Raw genomic sequence first — 23,165 nt, 5'->3', positions numbered from 1 at the left:
TAAATTTCTGTTTGGACATAGGTTGTGTAAACATCCACTTTTGCTACACAGCATTTAGATTTTGGCAGATCTCACTAAACTGACAAGTCTTTGAGCATAGACCTAGTGATTTAATATGTACTTGTCTGTAGATCAGCCTAGCTAAGTCATCAAGTTGGTTGTGGGGTAAAGAATTCTTCCCATGCAATCACTCTTGAAGACTAAATTAAAAAGGGCTATGATCTACTTTGGTGGAGCAATATGCGTATGCACAATTTTTAAATTAATTTTTTACATATTAATGTGTAGTATTATTATAAATGAGATATGTTGAAATATAAATAATATCTAAGTACTTTATACCTAAATATATCTCTATATAAAATTGTATCATAATATACAAACATTGTATAGTACAGCTTCCTAAGTATACTAAATTACTTCAAGGACATTATGAAACAAACATTGTATAGTACAGCTTCCTAAGTATACTAAATTACTTCAAGGACATTATGAAACGTATTATGGAACATATTATCACCCTTTTATAACTTAGGAAATAGTTTTTAGGAATTACTGTGGTTGAAAAATTAATTACAACTAAATTGATGAGGAGATTCTGACTTAGCCAAAACTGTTTTTTGGATAATAGGCATATAATGGGCCATCTTAGAACACTTTCTAGTATAGTATGTAATTATATCTAGATATAAATCTATTTAATTATTGAAGTTTCCCTTCAGTCAGGTGAACTGAGTCATATTTGAATTATGTGACTATATCTCATAAATCTCACTTTGGCTTAAAATAATAAAGAAAAAGTATTTCTAAGGCTCCCTCTATACTCAAGCTTCTAACCCCCAAACAAACAAACTCCTATTCAAACAAATAATCAACCTACACACCCCCAAATCAATGAATTTTAACTTTTTTTCCCCTTCATTAGAGTTATCAAAAGAGCTGGCTTGTACAACAGCACACCCTTGTGGCTTTAATATTTTTACTTTGCTTTTAATTTTATCACTTGTTATATATGCTATGTCTGTACTTATTGGCTTGAAGATTTAACATTCATGATTTTTACTGCTTTAAAGCGTTTTGAAATCATTGGAAGTAGTTATTTGTGTATATTTCTATACTTATGAAGACTTAGATTTATCAAAGATTTAGGCTCTTATTTCTTTGAATGTTAATATAAATGATCTCCCAAAAGATTTTTGGGAGGAAAGAGGAGTTAACTTTCTGATTTTATTGATGTAAGTAATTCCCATTGAGAAAACTTCCTCTATCAGTGCAGATTGGCATTTGATCTGCAAATTAAGTTCCTTAGAATGTTGAGAGGTTAATTGACTTGGCCAAAGTACACAGACAGTATATATTAAAAGCAAGACTTAAACATAGATTCTGAGGTCTATCCTCTCTCCATTATACTCACTGCCTCTCTGCTTCAGAATGTTTATTATGGTATTATTTAGTAATAGCCTTTGGGAAGGGCCATTGAGCTTAGAGGAGCTTAGATCTTAATGTATGTAGGGTTTTATTTTTCTCCATATATTTTCTACTACTTATCAAGATCTCCAGTGAAAAGCATATTTTTCTTCTTGGAAGTGATTGTATAGTTAAATTATGAAATACTTAGCTGCTATCTGGTTCTACTTACTATTTCCTTGTTTTTGGAAATTGTCCGCTTGAATCCAGAAAATTATAGACATAGGATGTTCTAATTTTAGAACATTGTAACTTTTAAAATTAAAATATTATTTATTGACTGCCCATTTAGCATAAGATCTATTGGGCTGTGTTTGTTATTACTTTTCTTTACTTGAAACTCTAACCCTTTTCTTTATGTTACTTTTAAAAAGGAGTTTATTCCTTCATTTGCAATTTAAATGTCCTTTCTTGCAAAAAGGAGATGTTCCTAGTTTTAGGAGTAGGTAAGAAAAGAGAATAGGAGATAAAAATATAGAATTCTATTTCCAAATTTATTTGAGTAACAAGAAAATCTCCAGAAAACCTTAAGAGGAAAGGAGCTTAGACTGCTAATTTCACCCTCATCTAAATCCTGATTACCTTTAATAATGTGTCTCTAATAAATCATTCAATTTTTTTTGAACATATCTAATAATTGGGAGCTCATTTATTGTGAAAGAGTCCATTCTAGTTTGAGAGGTTGCAATTATTAAGTTTTTACTTGCATTGATCACTGAGGTCTCTCTAATTCTATAACTTCTAACTCATTGGAATTAGAGCTATGAGGGATGATTTTTTCCTATTCCTGTCCTCTGGATCTTTTAAAACAATTCTGATCCTTGCTTTTACATGATAGTCAGCTTCTGTTTGGCAGGAAAGGTATTCAAAATTTGACTGGCACTTGAAGAGTTGTGTCTGTGGAAATTTTCCCATTAGCTGGAAATGAGTCTATAAAATTTAGCTTTCATCAAACCTCTTTATGTTATTTTATTGTTGTTTACATTATTATATACTATGTGACCATGAGGTTTTAGATCTAGAACTGGAAGGAAAGTGGGGAAGCCATCTTGTCCAACTAACTCATTTTACAGAAATGGGAGTTCAGACTTTTCCAAGTGGGAACAAAAGAGAAGCCCTTCACTAGAGATCTCTGAGATAAACAGGCCCAATGTCCTCATCTGTAAAAATGTGAGGTTGGATCCCTTCTAGTTCTGCATCTAGCATCTGATTATCACTGGCCTAATCATATTAATAAGAACCACAACACAAAAAACTTACATACAAGTTCCATGTTCAAGAAGTTCCAAGTTGTGAGGGACTTAAGGAACCATCTAACACAGTATAAATTAGTTATCTTTGCTTGAAGGGCTCTAATGAGGGGAAACTCACTTTTTCTGGGTGGGTCTCCTTCATTTTTGGATAGCTCTAATGATTAGGAAGTTTTTCCTTATGTCAAATCAAGCCTAAAATTATCTTTTTGTAATTTCCACCCATTGTTCCTAATTCTATTCCCTGGGACCAGAGTAAGTCTAATTGTTCTTCCATATGATAACTTTTCTCATGCTTGAAGATAGCTGTCATGTTGATCCCGAATCTTTTCTCATAGAGGCTACCCACCCAATTCTCAGTTTCTTCAGTCAGCACCCATATTATATGACACTAAGGCCTCACATTTTTAGTTGCCATTCTTCAGGGCAATCTTGAGCATATTATATCCTTCCTAAAATATAGTGTTCAGCAGTGAGCACAGTACCCCAGATGTGATCTAACCAGAGCAGAATATAGTCCTGTACTATCACTTGTGTATTTCTGACTGCTTTCTAAGTCTCAGTGCAGCTCCAGATCCAGATCCCATTAATATTTTTGGTTGTCTTGTCATACTGTTGGCTCATTAGATCTTCTTCATGTAAATTGCTTCTCAATCCATCTTATACTCATGAATGGAATTTTTTGGACTCATTTTTTGGACTTAGCTTATGTTTACATTATATTTCATTTTATTCAATTTGGCACAGTTTTTTTTAAAATAAAAAACCTGTTAAAATCTTTTTAATTCCTGACTTTGTCATCAAGTGTGTATCCCTCCCAATTTTGTTTCTTCTTCAAATTTAATAAGAAATCCATCTATGCTTTTATCAATCACTGATGAAAATGTTAGATTTATTATTTGAGAATTATGTGAGAGAGAGAGGCAGTATAGATAAAAACATTAGTTTAAGAACCAGGAAACCCTGGGTGAAGGTCCTGTCTCTGCTACATACTGGCTATGTATCCCTGGGCAAATCACAAAATCTTGAAGTATCCCATACAACTCATAAAACTGTGGGCTTCCGAAAAGGTACCCTCATAGAGAAGTTTCTCAGTAACAGGTGGAATCATAATTTCAGTTAAAAAAATGATGTAATTTTACAACTATGTGAGGTATTTAGAATTTCATTTTTAATGTATAGAAATTAAGGAATAACTTTAGGACTTGGTGAAGGACAGCAATAAAGTAATGAAAAATGAAATTAACTAATTTACTCGATCCTCACATAGTTTATTGGAAGTCTTCAGATCATGTATAGATGTGCCTATTTACACAAGTTAGTGATGTTAGCCCTCAGTATTATGATATTCTTCACCAAAGACTTCTCAAGGGCTACAGGAATAATGATTGTCTCCCAAAGTGTAGATGATACTTTGAATATGAATGTGATCATATATACTGTGAAATTTATGCTCAAGCTGTTGTATAGTTAAAATGGTTATTTTAACTTTAGTGTTTAAAAGATTTGTGATTTGGTGGGTGTAGATAAAACACCTTTCATTCCACATTGGAGATTGCACACCTTCTGTGTTGTAAGTGTACTGTGTGAATTGTTTTGGCTGAAATAGTATTACCAAGTTGTAGTTATCTTGATGATGAACTTTTCCTGAGTTAGTTGGGCTGGACTTCAGAAGATCATCAGGTCTGTTTTCCCAATATATTTTAACATGGAAGGAAATGCCACAGCCTAGATAAGTTAACATTGCCTTCAAAAACTTGGATTTAATTCTGTGTCCTAATGAGATATCATAATAAAACTTGAATGGTGTTATTTTGATACTTAATGTTTATTGAATTTTCTTTTTTATTTCTTGTAACCAAATTCTTCTTAATAATTAATTTTTGTAGTATTAAAGGTAAAATTTGAAAATTTTCAGTATTATTATTTGAGTAGAACTGTTGGAACTGAACTGTATTTTGTTCCTTTGATGCTGCTTTTTATATTGCTTGTATTTAGGTGATATAGGTTTCTGTTTTGAATCAAACCAGTTTATTTTTCAAAATCAGGAAAAAGTTTGTAAATGTTTGTTTTGAAGAACTAAAGGTATAGACTTGAGTCAATCTGCCAGCAGAGGGCAGCCTCTCCTCACTCAGCCCTGGCCCTTTTTTTTTTTTTTTTTTTTTTTAAATCAGTTGGAAAATGAAAACATGGTTCTTTAGCTAGTCTCAGCAATTTCAGGTATATAGCTTTGGTAATAAGAAATTCAGGCAAATTTGGTTTTTAATATGGATGAGGAGTTGTTCTCTTTATTTCCTGATGCTTAATATTCTGGTAAAACTGCTTAGAAAATAGAATCTTTTAAAATCTTTTAAATTCAATCTTATATTTTTAGTTAATGTTCTGTGTTTTTATATAGTCATGGGCTAAGGGTGAGTATTCTGTGTATATGTGTGTGTGAGAAAGGGGGGAGGAATCTTTGTATATTCTTATGGGACAACTAAACTTGAAAGAACATCTAAAAATTTCATTTTGGAAAATTAAGAGAAATTGTGTTTATATATCTTTTTCTGTAAGTCCTAATTTAATAAAAGATACCATTTAACTCTTTTAACTACATTTGACTCTAATTTACTTTTTTGAATTCTTGTTTATTTTGGTTACAGGTTGATCATTTTGGATTTGATGTTAATTTAACATTTAAACAACGGTACCTAATAGCAGATCAATACTGGAAGAATGATAATGGTGTAATACTTTTCTACACTGGAAATGAAGGGGACATTACCTGGTTTTGCAAAAATACGGTATGCATAAGTTTATTAAACTTGTCATGTTTATAAAATTTACCTTTCATAGGACTAGGCAAAAGCAGGAATGTACAGATTCCATTTTAATTTGAAGTTTTCTATTTTCTAATTTTCTTCATATGCTTAGTGGTAACAACTTCTTAACAACAATCTAGTAGCTTAATTCTTTAGGATTATAGTCTTAGAACTAGAAAGGTACCAACAGATCACATAAAAGTCCTATTTTACATGTATTGGGGGTTGCACTTCAAGGAGCATATATGGGAATGGGCATATGGAACCATCCCATAGAGAATGGGCCAGAGCTTTCATGGCAATTTCTCTGCTAGATATGACAGTGCTAAATTAATTTGGTGCTTTAAAATGATTAAAAAATCTCCTTACTGGCCATTGCTAACTCAGTGGTCCTGGAACAGGAATGACTCTAACCTCCATCTTAACCATTACCTATACATACTCCCTTGATGTCCCCCAGAAAGTCAGACCTCTTCATACTTTCCCTGGACAAATATGAACTAATGTGTATTTTTTCTGGTGAGTTAGGGCAGTGCTTGGAGCTTCTCTTCTTGTCTGCAATGATCTCCAAGACAGGAATAGTTGGAGAATTTGAAGAAATTCTACAATTGTTAAATGAAATTTACAAGATCATAGAATTTTGAGCTAGAAAGGACTAACCAGTCTACAATTATACCTGCCTACTTTGTCTGACAGACCCAAGACCTCTAGAGCATTGACAGAAATGCCACTTAGGTCAGAAATGTCTACTTCTGGGGTTCTACTCTGTCATTAAAAGTCAAAAAAGAAGCAAAGCAGAAGACATGGCTACAAATCTAGACTCAGGTTGGCATGGGCAAAACAAGAGCTTTAGCTGCCACCTGCTTACAGCCTTGATGCTGAATTTTATACTTCCATAGTAGTATTTAGAAAAACAGAACTCTATTTTCTGAAGGAAGACATATGAATCTAAATATGTTATAATTGTACTGAGCCAGAACTTTGAATTTGGTTTCTTGTTTTTATTATAATTATAGAAATTTAAGGAATTATACTAAAATTAACCAAAATGTCAAAAAAAAAAAACCCACCCCTAAAAATACTTGAAGAGAATCCCTTCATTTATCTGTCAACTCTACGGTCTTATGAAAATTACCTAGCCACTTTAAGCTTTTTATCTTTGAACACTATCTTTGAACAGAATTCCTGTTCTCTTTACCTCACACTGGAATTGCATAGTGCAGCAAGATAAATCACGCATACTTTTGTAAACTATGATATTCTGATCAAATGTCAGGAGTTAGACTGATTGAAAAGCCATTTAGTTCTGTTAGATCACTTGAAAAAGATTTAAGTTCTTTCCTCTTGAAGTTTTCTTAGCAAAGATACTGGAGTAGTTTGCCATTTCCTTCTTCAGCTCACATGAGGAAACTGAGGCAAACAGGATTAAATGATTTAGCCAGGCTCACACAGCAAATTGTCTGAGGCCAAATTTGAACTCGGGAAGATGAGTCTTCCTTGACTGTAGGCCCAGCATTCTGTGCACAGTACTACTTACCTGTCCCATTTATGTATATATGCACATATCTATAGATATAAACACATACATACATACACACTTATAAACTATTGACATTGAGAACAGATGATTATATTTTAATTTATGTCTCGTAAATTTAGTTTTCAGGTTTGTTGACCACACTTGATAGTATAGCCAGTCCTGGGTTTAAAGTATCACTTTGACAAATGATTTTACATTGTAAGAAGACACCTTGCCTTATTCTACCTCAACAGTATTAAAACTCTCTGCCACTGCCAGGGGAACAGTTGTGAATAGTGATAATACCTTCCATTTGTAAAGTGCTTTATAATTTTCCAAGTTCTTCCACAAGCATTTGTTCTTTATTAGATAAAGAAGGACATATGTTATTTCCAGAGAAAAAAGACTAATCTTTTAGAGAATTTTGTTGGTTAGAGAGTAGTGAAAGAGAAGAATGAGCTATAAAAAGCAGGGACATTATGTACTCCCAGATTTTACTGATTTGCTTATTTTGTGGTGATTTGTCTCCAGATCTCTTTCAACATTTCTGGCAAACCCTCCCCCTCCATCACATGGCTCCTAAAATTTTGTCAATTAATGATTTATTCAGGTTAACAACCATTATTTTATTGTGTGTTTTTATATATTTATTTTTTATTTTTGGGGGTAGGCAATTGAATTAAGTGACTTGTTCAAGGTCATATAGTTAATAAGTGTCAGGTGTCTAAGACTCAATTTGAATTTGACTCTTCCTGACTCTGGAGCTGGTACTTTATCCATTGCACTACTTCACTCTCCCAACAGTCATCTTAAACAAACACAACTTTTCTGAGGCTTTTCTACCAATACTAATATGAATTATTTCAGACTTTGACTCATCTATTTGGTGTGTCAATTACCTCTTCTTTGAATACAAAGAAACTTATTCTATTTCTCAAATCTAACTCCCTGCTTTATTCCTAGGAGGTTGTTAGATCAGGCACATAAATATTTTAAAGATCTGTGATTTATTAGAGGTTGGGTATTTTTTTATCAATATGGATTGCAGTTCTTCTCTACTTTAAAAGGTGGTTCTTATGAATTGATGTTATTCTTGCTTCCAAATAAAATTGTCACTCAAAGGCTAAGCTTCTGGTAATGAGTTTCATAGAATTTTTAACAAGTCTAGTACTCTAGTCCAAAAGAAGACATTCTTTTACCAAGTCCATATTTGATGCCTTTCTTTCTTGGTAGAATCTGCCAGAGTTTGCACTCTGTTATAAAAACATTCTAGAACCCAGGGTCATCTCTGTGCCATGATGAAGCAATGGAGGAGCCAGTAATGAAAGGGAATACAATTTATTTATTTATTCTCTCCATGGGGCCTAGATGGGGAAATTGGATGCTTTCCCAGCTCCTCAGTCAAATCTCGTCAGTTTAAGGCATGATGATTGTTTTTAGACCCAAATCCCAGAATGCTATACACACAAATTCAAATGTTAAGTACAAAAACACATTATAAAAGCTAATTACATTATGTTTTTTGAATTTTCTAAGCCTTACAATTAGTGTGAATGATTGGGAATTGACTATATCTAATTCAGTCAGAGGCATATCGAAGTACTGGTATTCCTGTATAGGACCAACTATTTTCACATGGTCAGTCACTTCTAACCTTCTTGACTTTTTTTCCGTATTTGGAATGAAGGAAACATTCATTTCTGATTTTGTTATGTATAGTGAATATAAATGTTTGAACTTGTGTTTATAAAGGTTTCCTTTCAAGAAGAAATGGAAAAGGGCAGGAAATGGCTGACTACATCTGAAAAAGGATATGTTGTTCTAAAGTTTTTATCAGTTTATTTGGGGAAAAAAAGAAATTGTCCTCATCCCAAGCTATTGATGTAGAGTTATCTTTGCTTTTTTTCCTTTCCTTTAACTAGAGATAGGCATTAATATATGAAGGTATTATACATCTTGATACACAAAAATGCATATATGTGTTTACATACATACTTCTTCACTTGTGTGTATGTTTTTATAAATATATGTACACATATCATCTCTCCTCTTTGCTCTCTGTGGCATTGGGCAAATAATTTCTTTCTTTTAGCCCTCATTTTCTTCCAAAAAATGTTGGACAAGATATTTCCGAGTTTATTTTCAGTTCTCAATTCACACATATGTATACATGTATATGTATGTGTATATGTGTGTGTGTGTATGCACAAATGGGATGTATATATAAGTATACATATACACACACTTAATAGGGTAAATAGATAATGTGAGAAAGTGACTCAATGAGAAAGTGTGTATGTATTGAACTAAGCTAAGGAAGAAGAGCAGTTTTGTAGTAAATGCTTGTAATTAAGTAAATGGCAAAGAAGCTAAGGGATCATTAAAGTAATAATAGAACATAATTGTAGATAATAGATTAAATTCAACCAAATGGGTTGAACTATTCCAATTTTTTTCAATAAAAAAGGTAGGGGTCTTAGGCTTCATTTAGCCATACAAACATATTAAAAGATAAATTATATTTGCATTTTTCTTTTATTTTGGACTTCTAGTAGTGAATATTTTAAAATTTTCTAATTTAATAAGCCCATATTCCTGACTGAATATAATATAATTCCTCATAAAATTTTAAGATTTTTATAACACTTCAAATATAGCTTAATGTCTATCCTTCTATCTTTAGTTATAAATATCTATGAGTGGGAACTATCTTCAGTATTCTCAGTGATTCTCTGAAACATCTAAAAATATTTTTTGATTGGATCTTTTAGTTGTAGACCAAAATACTGTTTTGGACCAAAATCAGAAGTAGAGATAATTATCATAATTTTAAATGATCAAATTATAATATGAACTTAGTGACCAAACATGAGGTGCAAAGGTTTCATTCATCTGTGGAACAGGCATAAGCCAAGAAACTTCTCAGACTAAGGAATTACATTTTTAAAATAGATCCTTTAAGATCTATTTTACATGCATTTAGCTTTTTTCTTAGGACCAATTGTTTTCTTGTGCATTTATAAATTATTTCTAGGGCTTCATGTGGGATGTGGCTGAGGAGCTGAAGTCCATGCTGGTGTTTGCTGAACATCGCTACTATGGAGAATCCTTACCCTTTGGTAACCAGTCATTTAGTGTAAGTATATGTTCGTTAACCTGGGGAAACCGTTTAATGTAGTTCAGGAGACCAGATTCTTGTCCCAGTTTTGCCAATAACTAGTGTTTCTGAGGGATATTAATTTCCTACTGCTTATATTAAAAGACATTTCCTTCCTGTCTCCCTTCCAGAAGGAGGTGGATTAGTCTCTCATCAATCCAGAGACTTCAATTGACTGTAATCCAAATGATGCATTTCTGACCCTCAGTAACAAGGCCACTCTGTTCAAACCTGCTCATCACTGGTCACAAACTTCATTTAGTTTTCAAAAGGAACTTTATACCTTGTATATCCAAGATTAGTTAATTAAGGCATCTGTACAATCACATCAAAACATTACTATTTACTGATTTAAAATATCCACCCTTTTATTTGTTAACTTATAAAATCATTTGATTGACAGGAAATTGCCTTAAAAATAGTTTAGCAAACTGTGGTCATTTTGAATAAAAAAGTTCTATGCATTGTGTACTCAGAAGATATATGCTCTATTACCAAAATTATATGGTTCTCTAAAAATGTTATGTATGTTGTCATTAGAGGCTATCCTATTCTATCATTCATGTAGTCACAAAATTAGTGGTATCAGCAAAATAAAGGAAGTTGTATAATATCCTATTAGGAAGTATATTTTACAGCTTTATGTTTACATAAAGTGATAAAGCAAGAACAGTGGTATTTGGATATCAGAAGGCAGGCCATAACAAGGATCTCAGAAGAGAAGAGAACCAAATGAATAAATAGGTGATCTAAAAGGGATAAAAACAGTAATGTACAAGAATGTAACTCCTGCTTAAACAAGGTGGCACAAAGGACAAATATCCTGGAGAAATAGTAACAGCAAAAGTGTGAAGATGAAAACTAGAAGTAAGATAACATAAAAACTTGTGAAGGAAGCTCCATATGGCAATAGGAGTCAAGTAAGAGGATAGGAATGAAATTGTCACCCAGGTTGGTAAATGTGTGATTATGAGGCTATAAAGCAGGGGTTCTTAACTTGACATCTATGAACTTGCTTAATATTTTGGTAGCTATTTCAACTTAATTAGCTTTCTTTATTATTCTATAGGTTTTATTTTATGAATTTGAAAAAATAATTCTGAGAAAGTGTTCATTGGCTTCACCAGATTGCCCAAAGGGTTTATGACACAAAAAAGTTAAAAACCCCTCTGCTAATTTGCCTTCCTGCAAGATCTCTGAATACCCAAACTCGGGTTTGGGTAACTGCTCCAAAGGTCTTCTTGGCTTCTCTATTTGAAGGTATCTTCTCCTTTTGGTAATTAGTAAGGACATTTAGCTCCCATTAGATATTGACCAAGATCCTAAGCTCTTTCTAGGATGATGTGGTTGATCCTATGAAAATGAAGGGTTCTGGAGGATGATTCTGGGAAGATGGTGGAGTAGGTTGGTAAATTTCATGCTTTCTCAATTTCTTCTACAAATAGAACAAATTTGTGCTTCAGGGAGAACAAGAAAATTTGGGGTAGAACAGCATCCTCCTGATGTAATCCAAGAAAGACTCTGGGCTGGGGATTAACCTGTCTGAAGTGCAAACATTTCCAGGCTAGCTCCACAGAAACATCAAGCAGGGACCATTGGGCTAGCTGGGTGTGACTGGAGCCTCAATCAGAACCACAAAGATTTTCTCTTCCTGAACTGTTTGTCTATTTGGGGTTTGAGTCGGGGAAGACTGAGTGAATCTTGGTTTATTGGGAACATCAGACCCAGGTGTGCTGCTGAGATGCAAGCCTGGGTGAGAAGGATCCATCTCCTGGTGAGTGCAGAAGCAGTGGATCAGGGATGCTGCTGGATATGGACACTTGCAGGAGGATGGGGCTCTTAGTTTGGGTTCTTGGTCAGAGGGAGAGCTGAAGCACTATTCCCTCCACTCCATGATTAGAGGTACTTAGATTAATACCTCTTATTTAAAAAAAATGTATTGGCAAAGAGGAAAGAGCCCTACCATTGAAACTTATGGGAACACAGAACATTGGCGTTCATCTTCAGAGGAGGACAGTTTAATAAAAAAAGCTTCAATCCCAAAGAGTAATGTGAAATGGTTTCCTACCCAGAGGGAATTTATAGAACTCAAAAAAGAATTTAAAAGTCAAATGAGAAACATTAAGAAAAAACTAAAGCAAATAAATAAAAACCATCCAAGAAAAGAAGATTATGAAAAAATATTAACCAACTAGAAAAGGAGGTATAGCTTCTCAAGGTTATCAAAATAATTTTTTGGAAATTAGAATTGGGCAAGGGAAAGCTAGTGAAGCTATGAGAGACTAAGAAATAACAAAAAGCTTATAAAGAATGAGAAAATAGAACAGAATGTGAAACATCTTATAAGAAAAATAACAGATCTGGAGGACAGATCAAGAAGAGACCAAAAAGAGAATCTTCACACAATAATGCAGGGAATAATCTAAGAAAATTGTCCTGGAGTGCTAGAACATGGGGGGAAGTTGAACTAGAAAAAATTCACTAATCACCACCTCAAAGAAATCCTTTGTGAAAAACACTCAGGAATATTATTGCCAAATTTTGAAACCCCCAAATCAAAGAGAAAATTTTGCAAGAAACAAGAAAAAAGCAATTCAAATATGATGGAGCTACAATTATAATTGTACAAGACTTATTAGCAACTACAATAAAAGACTGCAGGTCCTAGAATCATATCTATCAACAATCAAAAGAACAAGACCTGTGGCCAAAAATATCATATCCAACAAAATTATCTATGATTTTGAATGAGAAAAAAATGGATCTTCAACGGACTTTCAGGTTTTCAGGACTTTATATCAATTGAACCCAAACTTAACAGAAAACTTAACATATAAAAGCCAGTATCAAAGATCATTTTTAAGGAACTCAACATGAACAAACTGTTTAAACATGGACAAATTGTTTACATGGGAAATGTATTCTATGTGTTTAATATTCACAGCAACAGTAGAGTAGGTTAAAAGAAAGATTGACAGAGTAAGGTAAAAATAGTAATCATGTTATACAAATGAGGTGCAGAGGAAAAATAGACACAGAAGTATTAGAGGGGGAGGAGGGCCTGTAGTTCTGAAAACCTATTCACTTTGGGAATGGGTTCAGTAGATAACATCATACATAAATACACACACACACACACACACACATACACACACACACACACACACACACAAACACATCCCACGAAATGTATAGAATCATCCAAAATCTATAAAGAAATAAGGGGGGGGCAGCTAGGTGGTGCAGTGGATAGAGCACCAGCCCTGAAGTCAGGAGGCCCTGAGTTCAAATCTGGTTTTAGACACTTCATACTTCCTAGCTGTGTGACCCTGGGCAAGTCACTTAATCCCAGTTGCCTCAACAAAAAAACAAAAAGAAAAAAAAAAGAAATAAGGGGGAGGGATGGGCAAATGAGCAAGCAAAGGATGAGGGAAGAAGAAGAAGGATCCTTGGGTGGGCAGAGGTTAAGTAATAGCAAGGCAATGAATATATATCTACATATGTATATATAAATATATCCTTTCTTAACTATAGCTTACTTGAGGGTGGTGGAGGAATAAAAAGAGGAAAAAAGAATAAAGTAAATAAGGTAGACAGCTGAGAACCAAAGAACAATTTATGAGGAAGTAAAGAAAAAATGGACATCCATGAATATAATTTCTTCTACTAACATATATATATATATATATTTTCTTGATCTGGTAATTTATTGTTATATATTTTGAACCCTCCCTGTTGTTCTGCTGGGCACATGACTACGTTCTTTTTTGGTTTGCTTTTTTTTTGTATCTTTTTTTTTTCCTTATGGGTTTTTCAAATAAAATAAATTAAAAAAAATTTTAAATGAAAATGAAAGGTTCTCTGTCCTTGTTGATCAATTGATTATTCCTGTAAAGCAGGGTTTGATAATAGATTTGGTCTTATTAAAATTATTTTACACAACCATTTAAAAGGATATGTGGTGTTAGAATATCTTTAAGAATTTTAAAAAGTAAGTAAAAATACCTTATCATTGAGACATTTATTCAAGAATCTGTGCTCCTTAGGAAAATATGAAAACATGCCAATACTTAATGAATCTGTGATTTCATTGATGTGAGCATTCCCCTTACATTGTTGTAGATTGCAAATTGACCAAACCTTTTTGTTCTCTTCACTTTTTCCCCCTTTCTCCTATTGAGATATAAAGGATCCACCCAGTCTGTTAGAAACCTTTAGGTCTTTTTATGTGAAAAGAATGTATGAAAGATGTACAATTTTACAAATGTAGTCATGTCTCAGTCACAGGTTATAATTCACACAGAGCCTTTGTGTTATCAAGGTTTAGTGCTTAACACTGGTAATACATATACAAAGTGGGGTGGGAAGTTGTTGGGGTAGTGCCCTAAGAAGCATCAATTATAATGGAGAAAATTGTAGAGAAAAGAAGCTGAAAAGGGAGGTGGGAAAAGTGAAGGTTTCTGTATGGATATTGTAGAGAAAATCCAGGGAAAATCAGCAGGGGACCCTCGGTGTCTGAGGTGAACTAATTAAAATGGAGGTTCTGGGAGAATTCAGTTCCTCTTTAATCGATATTTGCTGCTTGATTGTTTCATTGAACTAAATGGTAACTTGGGAAAATTTTCTACTTGTGAGGTAATATAGCTTCTAGGGGAGACTGCAGTGATTTTGAGGTCCCCTGACCTTAGGGGGCTTCTGTTCTAACAATGATTCTAAATCTTCTGGCTTTGGAGTCTGCCTCAGGGACCTCCCACACACAATCTAAGAATAACAATCTGTCTGATTCTGAATAGAGTACTCCTCAGTTCTTTGCTGACTGTCAGATAGCTTTTGACCTCAGGGTAGTCCCAGGACTAAACTCCTGAGACAATAGTGATAACCTGTTGGTTAGTGAAAACCAAAGTGCAGAGGCCACTCCTTGGTCCTAACACTGAGCCAAAAAATTAGCATATCTATTACATGAAGAACTAGATAATGTGTTTCCTTGCTCCTGTTTCTTTGATAAATTTTCTTGGAAGTTAGTCCACTTGTAATGGCATTACAATTACAATAAACTTTGCCCCTTGACTAGAAAATGCAGGTTCAAACCTGCAAATTCTTTTGGGGACACTGGCCTGTGACCCCAAACTCTTGGGGGTCCCTTTCCCAATCTCAACAGTTACATAACAGATTTAGCTATTTTTGTCTAATATTCTAGAGTGTTTCTTTGGAACTTAATTTTCAGTAACTATGTTAGTAACTATATACATATTTGCCTTTATAAAAATTATGCATTCCCTGTTTATTTTAAACTTGATTTTAGATATGATGAATATGATATGTAATCTTTTTAGTCACAATAAAATTTATTTTCCCAGCTTAAGTCAATTTCAGTCCTTCCTCAGTAAATAAGAATTTGTTAAACACCTACTGTGAGCCAGGCACTGTGCTAAGCACTGGGGATACAAAGGCTCAGTCCTTGCCCTCAGAGAGCTCATAATCTATTTGGGGAGACTAGATGCAAACAATTATGTACAGATGAACTAAGAGCAGGATAAATTTGACCTAAGTGAGAGTGAAAATTGGTGGGATAGGTTTCTTGACCTTCTCATTGGAATATGCATTTTTTTCATGTCAGAATCTGATAAGAATGTTTTGACCAATCACAATATTCAAGTTACTCTAAATTTTATTTTTTTAATGAATCAACTTTTGCCACACATACGGTTTTATTGCTGTCATGAACACTATCAAAGCTTTGTGGGATAAAAGTATCCTAGAACTTTAAAACTTAGTAACACTGATGTGTAACTGAGGCTTAATTTATAATAAAGATGATGAGTCTAAGAATCATATTTGTTGTGCTGTTTCATTACTTCTAAGGTACTTTAGCAATAACAGTTGTTTAATTAAGAATACTAATTGTATTGATCTGCTATCCTGGCTTGATTGCACAGATTATCAGTGAAATATTTAACTGACCTTTTGTTTCTTACTTAAGTTAAAGCTGTTCTTTATTTGCTGTTACCTGGTGCTATTTTATAGTCCTATTTGTAATTTTTCTTTAGGATTCCAAGCACTTGAATTATCTGACAGCAGAGCAGGCTCTGGCTGACTTTGCAGTTTTAATTGAATACTTGAAAAAAACAATTCCAGGTGCTAAAAATAGTCCTGTTATTGCTATAGGAGGCTCATATGGAGGGATGCTTGCTGCCTGGTTCAGAATGAAATATCCTCATATTGTGATTGGGTGAGTGCAAACATATTGAATGGTGGTATAATCTTAAAGATTTTAAATGCATATCTGCAGATACATTTTACATGAAAAATTGCATATTTTAATCCGTATTGTAAATCTCAGTTTAGATTTCTTTAATGAATAAAATTTTCCTTATTTAATCATTTGCCCAAATCATCTGAGTCTTCCAAGTTAGAATTCAATTAATCTTTTTTTTTTCCTTTTTCCCCCTTCCTTTTTTTTTTTTTTCCTTTCCATTTTCTATTCTTTTCCTTTAATCATTCAGAGCTCTTGCAGCCTCTGCTCCCATCTGGCAATTTACAGATTTGGTCTCTTGTGGAAAATTTTTTGAAATTGTAACCAATGATTTCAAGAAAAGTGGCTCTAAGTGTTCAGAAACCATCCAGGATTCCTGGAAAGCAATTGATAGACTGGCATCCACAGGTAAGGTGAAAATGACTTTTCAAGTTAAATAGAAAAAATATTAAAAGGGCCCAAATCAGTTTTTGCTGATTTTTGTGAAGAACCTGAGGTTTAGTCTGTTAAAAAGATTTTGAATTATAGAATGATGTTGTGCATATTTGTTTTTTTTTTCTGTATCATTAATGTACATTTTTTCTAGTTCTCTGAAATCCCCTGCTTACATTAAGCTTGGTTGTCTGATTGACAGATATGATAAAGAGTCCCATATGAAGCAGGTTCAATTCCATTCAATAGATGTTATTAACCTTTTTCTATGTTCAAGATACTGACGTTTAACAATGAACAAGAATTCAGTTCCTGCTGTCAAGGAGATTTTTAATTTAGTAGGGAAGTTGTCATATTTTTTCTCAAAACTTCAAATGTTTCAACAGTTTGGGGGTTCTCATTACCAATGAAGATCAAAACTTGTTTTTCTCCTCCATTTCCCCAGTCTCTTATTCCTATACTCACTTTAGTAGATGCCCTATAAAAGTTTCTGGGGCTCCCCAAAATTTATCTAATTCTTTTAGGATGCTAAGTCCCTTTCAGGATTTAGCCTGCCAGCTAAGAACATGCTCCAACCTCAAGGAATGCTCCCTTTCAGCTGGGTAATCCTGAATTCCACTAAGGATTTGTCTTAAATATGTTCTTCCAACTCTATTTCATATTTATCATTTCTGGTGTATTCCTTCATTTTGTCTGTAACCTATTCCCCTAATTAAATCTACCTTTTGTGAAAGAGATTGGTCATTGTGAATTCTTCACATGACCAAACCCCAGCTTTTGGTGCCTACTAAAATCTGGATGCCTACTAAAATCCATTACCCATATCAAACTAAACGAATATGGAAATCTGTAAATAATGAGTGATAGAATAAAAGAAATCTTTAACAATTTTAGGAGTAAGAAATACTACAAAATTAGCAAGATTTATAGGATTGTCCTTTGCATATATTCTGACATAAGGTCACATGACCAAAAGAAAATATGATCCATAGAAAAATTGAGCCTTTTAAGTTTCCTAGTAATTCATTTTTTAGAAGTGGAGAAAGCAAGTAAACTTTCTCATGGGCACTTATAGTACACAGAAGGCATATAGTCCTAATGGTTTCACAACTTATCAGTCATTGCCCTGAAGACCATAAAATTGCATTTCAGGATAAGGTAGGCAGAGATATCCTAATCTGCTAGTATTTTTATTGTCCTTGGGGCACTGAGAGAAGATGGACTTTATCTTTTTAATAGATCTTACACAAGAACTGGGGTAAAAGAAGGCAAAACATTGGGGCTTAATGTGACTCTCAATATAAACTGAATGGAAACCTTTTCTAAAATGAAACTGTGTCAAGAAAGGGAAAAGGCAGCACCTCTCATTTTCTACTAAGGGAAAAGACCCAGGAGACTTGCCTGAAGACTTTTCTACCACTTCGAATCAAATCAGGTTACATCAGGCAGTCTTGTACCTCCTTGATGGGATGGAAGGATCTTTGCTTTTCTTGGAATTCTCTTACTTTTCTTGTTTGATTCACTCCAAGAATGATCTGCTGATTTTACCTTCTACATTCTGCATTCTGCCAACTCAGGAGTCAATTTTGAATAAAAGGGTGGGCAGGTAGGCAAGCAGGCAGGCAGGTGGAGGAGTGGTCAGAACATCCAGGCTTTTAATCAGGGAAACTTGAGTTCATATCTGACCTCAGACATTTACTAGCTTTATGACTCTGGACAACTCATTTATCCTGTTTGCCCCCTTTTCTTGTGTATGAAATGGGATAACAGCACCTACCTCCAAGTTTGTTGTGAGGATCAAATGACATGGTAATTAGCATAGTACCTGATACATAATAGGTGCTCAATGAATGTTAACAACTCCTCCTCCTCTTTTTCCTCCTCCTCTTGTTGTTGTTGTCATGGTTGTTGTTGTTCTTCTTTTTCTTCACATAATACCTAACATTGTGCTATATAAACAAGTGCTATGTAAAAGTTAGCTATTGTAATTATTATTATAAATCTCACATTACATAAATTCATATGATACAAATTTGACTTTACATAAATAATTCCACATTCCAAAAACCCCACAAAATCTACACTAAATTTATTGTACAGTACTGTAGTCTTTCTTTCCTGCTCCTTGGCTCAGTTTCTCTTCCCTCCAAAAAACAAAAAAATTTACAATCAAAAGCAGAACAACAATGCCTAGAGAGACTGCCACTGCCCCAAAAGGGCTACTGATCATACCCAAAATGTAAGTAATTCAATTTTGGGGAAAGTTTCTGTCTAGGGGAGTGCCCCAGAATCTGCCCTTGGCCTTGTGCTGTTCAGCATTTTTCTTATCAGTGATTTAGAGGAACAGATGATATGCTTGTCAAATTGCAGATGATATGTATTTTGGAGGGATACCTAGTGGGCTGACAGTCTGATTCCAAAAAGATTTCAACACATTAAAAATTCTGAATTGGAGAAAAAGAAATATATTAGGAATGAATGTAAAGTTCTGTACTTGGATTAAAAAAAGAACCCAATCTATAGTCAACAGTATTTAAATGCCACGAACTGTACTAGCTGTTGAGGACACAGGTACAAACAATTTAAAAAGTCCCTAGTTAGAATGAATTTATATTCTAATAGAGGAGACAAACACATCTTACACATGTTTTATACACATATATACAGAAAAAAAATAAACATCAATGGATGCAAATGTATATAAAATAGTTAAATACATTCCCAACAGTAGTTTGGGAGAGAGTGGAGATCAGAAAATTATGATTCAAGAAGAGGATGTTGATTAAGCTGTATCTTAAAAGGAGAAAGACCGAGAGGGCATGTTCCAGTCATAGCAGAGAACCAATACAAAGGCACAGAGAAGAGAGAGAGATGGGAGGGCTTTGTTCACGGAGCAGGGAGAACTCCAATCTGGCTGGATCAGAAGTTCCAGAGAGGGAGAAATGTCTAGTGAGCTGGAAAGACAGGTTGGAACCAAGTTTTGTAGGCTTTTAAGCCAACTGTTTGTATTTTATTTTAAAAGGGATAGGAAGCCACCGGAGTTGGTTGGATAAGGAACTTGTGTGATCAGAACTGTACTTAAGGAAAATTACTTTGATGGCAGAATGTAGAAAGGACTAGAGGGAGGAGAAACTTGAGACTAGGCTCAATGAAGGATGCTGATGCAGTGAGAAGTGATGAGAAATAGCTTTTGTAAGTAGAGACAAAGGGAAGGAAATGAGAGATGTTGAGGAGATAGAAATGACGATATTTGGCAACTTATTTAATATGTTGGGTGAGAAAGAATGAGAGCTCAGGATAATGGCAACTTTATAAATTTGGAGTACACAAAACAGAGAAAAGAATGGCTAGTATTATGCCATTAGAGCTTAAAAATGAAACTAAGACTTCTGGGACATTCTGTATCACCTCAGAAGTCCTTTGGAACTCTGAAGTTATAATGAGACAGCATTTGTCATGAACTACAATGGGCTGAACTTGTCTGCTTCAAAACAAATTCAGTACTTAGCACATTATATCAAGAAAAAAAAGTTTCAGAACTTGATGCTCTTCCAGCTTTTTTGCACTTGGCTGTTGTCTTCATTGAACAGTAGAGATACAGATTGGCCAAGCATACTGCCCCAACCCTGTTACCGCTGCTATTGCCCTCGGCTGGGAGCAGCTCCTTCCCCGCCAAGTCAGTGGTGCACAGGACTGTCAGCTTGGAGTCCACAATGCTAGGGTTGTGCGCATCATTGGGCAGTGGTGGAGGGGTCACAGGGCAGTTCTTGCAGGACAATGTGGCGGCAGCATATAATCTCCTGGCTCCCAGAATAGTAATACTGGAAGGGGCATTGAGTGGCCTGGTGCTTAACAGGAAGTGAAGCAGCAGGAGCAGTGATGGCCCCGGTAGAGACAGCAGCCCTGAGCCTCAGATGATAGCCAGGGCCTTGGGTAGTAGTAGGCACAGAACTATGGCTTTGACTAACATATCTAGTCCTCCTCCTGCCCCACCCCCCCTTCCCCGCCCCAACCTCCCTTAAGGAAGCTTGGACAGCATGGGATGGGGAGAGAGTATAAAGGTTTCTGTTCCTCTCAGAAAGTGAGTTGGGTCAAGAAAAGAAGTCTGATGGAGCTGGCTTGTTTCTCTGAAGTTGAAGCCCAACTTGCTCCTTTGGGGAACTGGGCGGGGAAGAATGGTTAGGCTTCAGATTGGAGATATACTCCTTAGGGGAAAATTCCTCCAATACTCCTAATTTTTGTTTCTCATGGTGCCTTCTAGAACCAATTAATAAGTTCTAAGGTAACACTGTATTGTGAAATAAACTGCCATTTTTCAAATATTTCTGCTGACTAATAGTTACCAAGTGAAATAAATGCAAATGATCTTGTTCATTCCTGTAGGTGAAGGTTTGCAGTGGATTTCTGAAGCATTTCACCTGTGCAATCCATTAAGAAGCCAAATGGATGTAATCATGTTGAAATCATGGCTAGCTGAAACATGGGTGAATCTGGCAATGGTGGATTATCCATATAGTTCAAACTTTTTAATGCCTTTGCCTGCTTGGCCTATTAAGGTAATAGAAACATGTTCTTGAATCACTTGCATTAAATGCATGTTTAATATGCATTTCACTGTTACCATTAGCTTGGAAGACATTTTGTTAAAGAAGAACCTTTAAGGTGGCATTTTACTTTATAAAATTTAATGCTTTTATAATTTCAAACAAGAAGTCCAATAAGATCTTATATTCTCCGCATCTTTTGAGTCAATTATGTGATGGTAAATATATATAATGCTGTAGGAATATCACTTGCAAAAACCTCCCTGCTTCTTTTTAAAGTCTTCATTAAGCATTCTTTAAGAGAATATAGCTTGTTCTCATCAAAACTTTGTATAGATGAATTGATTATTGATGTTTTCACAGTTGCCTTTATTTTGTATTAAGGTCCAAGACCTTTCTTTTTATGCTTTTGTCATCTTTTCCCATATTATTCATATACTTTGAGAATCAATCTATGAATACCCTCAGAATTGTGTAGTTGCCAATCCAGATCTCTTCTCTGTATACATGATCTAGTCCTGCTGGGTTTTTTTCCTCTCCAATTCTTTTCCTTAATATTATTTCTATTTCCCGTATAGTATCCAGAGCAAGGGAAATGGTAGTCATGCTACATTCTGTTCTGCTTTATCACATCTGGTATGTTCTGTTCAGTACCTCCATCCCCTTTCAGAAAGAGTACAGCCAGTTTTTAGCTTGACTAGTAGGAACTTACCAGAATGAGGAAAGAGAAGATCTTGGAATAGAAGGATTGATTGGTAAAACTGGAAATATATGCTATGAAGAAGAGAAGACATTTAGGCACAAGAGGGCTTAGAAAGTGGGGTTGATTATGTGATAGTAATCTTCAAAAATTCCTGTAAGAGGGATTAAATTTTTTTCTGCTTGTTAACTGAGAGAAAAGATAGGGACAATAAATGAAATATGTAGAGAGGTAGATTGAGTCTTAATGTAAAGAAAAGTTTCCCCACAAAATGGAATAGTTCCAGAGTGTAATGGTTTGCATTAAAGGTTATTGGATTCCCCTCATTAAGACTGTGAAGGCAAAAGCTGTGTAACCAGGTTTTTGATAGTTCTGTAGAAGGGATTCTTGCTTAGATATCTTTTGGACTACATGGTCTTTAAAACCAATCGCTTCTAACTCTTAGAGAGGTTGATTTGTAAATGGAACAACTATTCAACTTGTTATAGAGTCAGTGTTTCTTATATCTGAAAAGCAGAATCACCAGTGAGTTTTGATTGCAAAAGAAGTTTGTCTTGTGAAAGATCAGGCATCAAAATAATTAAGGAAAAATATCCACACTAGTTGTTTTTTTTTTTTTTTAATAGTAGATATTTCTCTGTACAAAAAATCCAGTAGATTGTCTACTGAAAGTGAGAGTTAGACCAGTTGTTAGTACCCATTGCATTCTAACACACTGTAATGGTACGGTCATTTTAAATTCTTTTCCTTAGTTTTCTCATCTATAAAATGAACCTCTGTATCCTCATGGGAATGATATAATGATAAGACAACAATTATAAAAGTGCTAGGTGCTATTATAATTTATTCTCGAGATACTGCTAGTCTTTTAAAAAGTACAAACTTAGCAGCCTTTGTTTTATAGAATTATTTGGTCCAACTTCATGATATCCTATTGTAAGAGACTACTGAAGTAGACTACTAAAGTCTGCTGAATTTATGTTCCCCAGATTTTATAATCTGTGTAGTTAAGTATTCATTTAAAAAATTAAGATATTCC

The 23,165-nt window shown here is 34.5% G+C and overlaps 1 protein-coding gene across 1 annotated transcript in view; it reads left to right on the top strand.

The window, feature by feature from the left end:
- The window catches only part of PRCP (prolylcarboxypeptidase), a 74,273-nt gene that overhangs the window by 32,893 nt on the left and 18,215 nt on the right, over positions 1-23,165 (top strand). Inside the window, exons 2-6 of the mRNA XM_051987219.1 lie at positions 5,363-5,503; positions 10,075-10,176; positions 16,245-16,426; positions 16,701-16,858; positions 21,266-21,438. Of these exons, the coding sequence (XP_051843179.1) occupies positions 5,363-5,503; positions 10,075-10,176; positions 16,245-16,426; positions 16,701-16,858; positions 21,266-21,438 (756 nt within the window). The remainder of the gene's footprint in view (positions 1-5,362; positions 5,504-10,074; positions 10,177-16,244; positions 16,427-16,700; positions 16,859-21,265; positions 21,439-23,165) is intronic.

The sequence above is a fragment of the Antechinus flavipes genome, chromosome 3 (assembly GCF_016432865.1).
Source record: "Antechinus flavipes isolate AdamAnt ecotype Samford, QLD, Australia chromosome 3, AdamAnt_v2, whole genome shotgun sequence".
NCBI lineage: Eukaryota > Metazoa > Chordata > Mammalia > Dasyuromorphia > Dasyuridae > Antechinus > Antechinus flavipes.
Note: the sequence above shows the minus strand (reverse complement) of the source record. Positions and strands in the feature narration are given on the sequence as shown.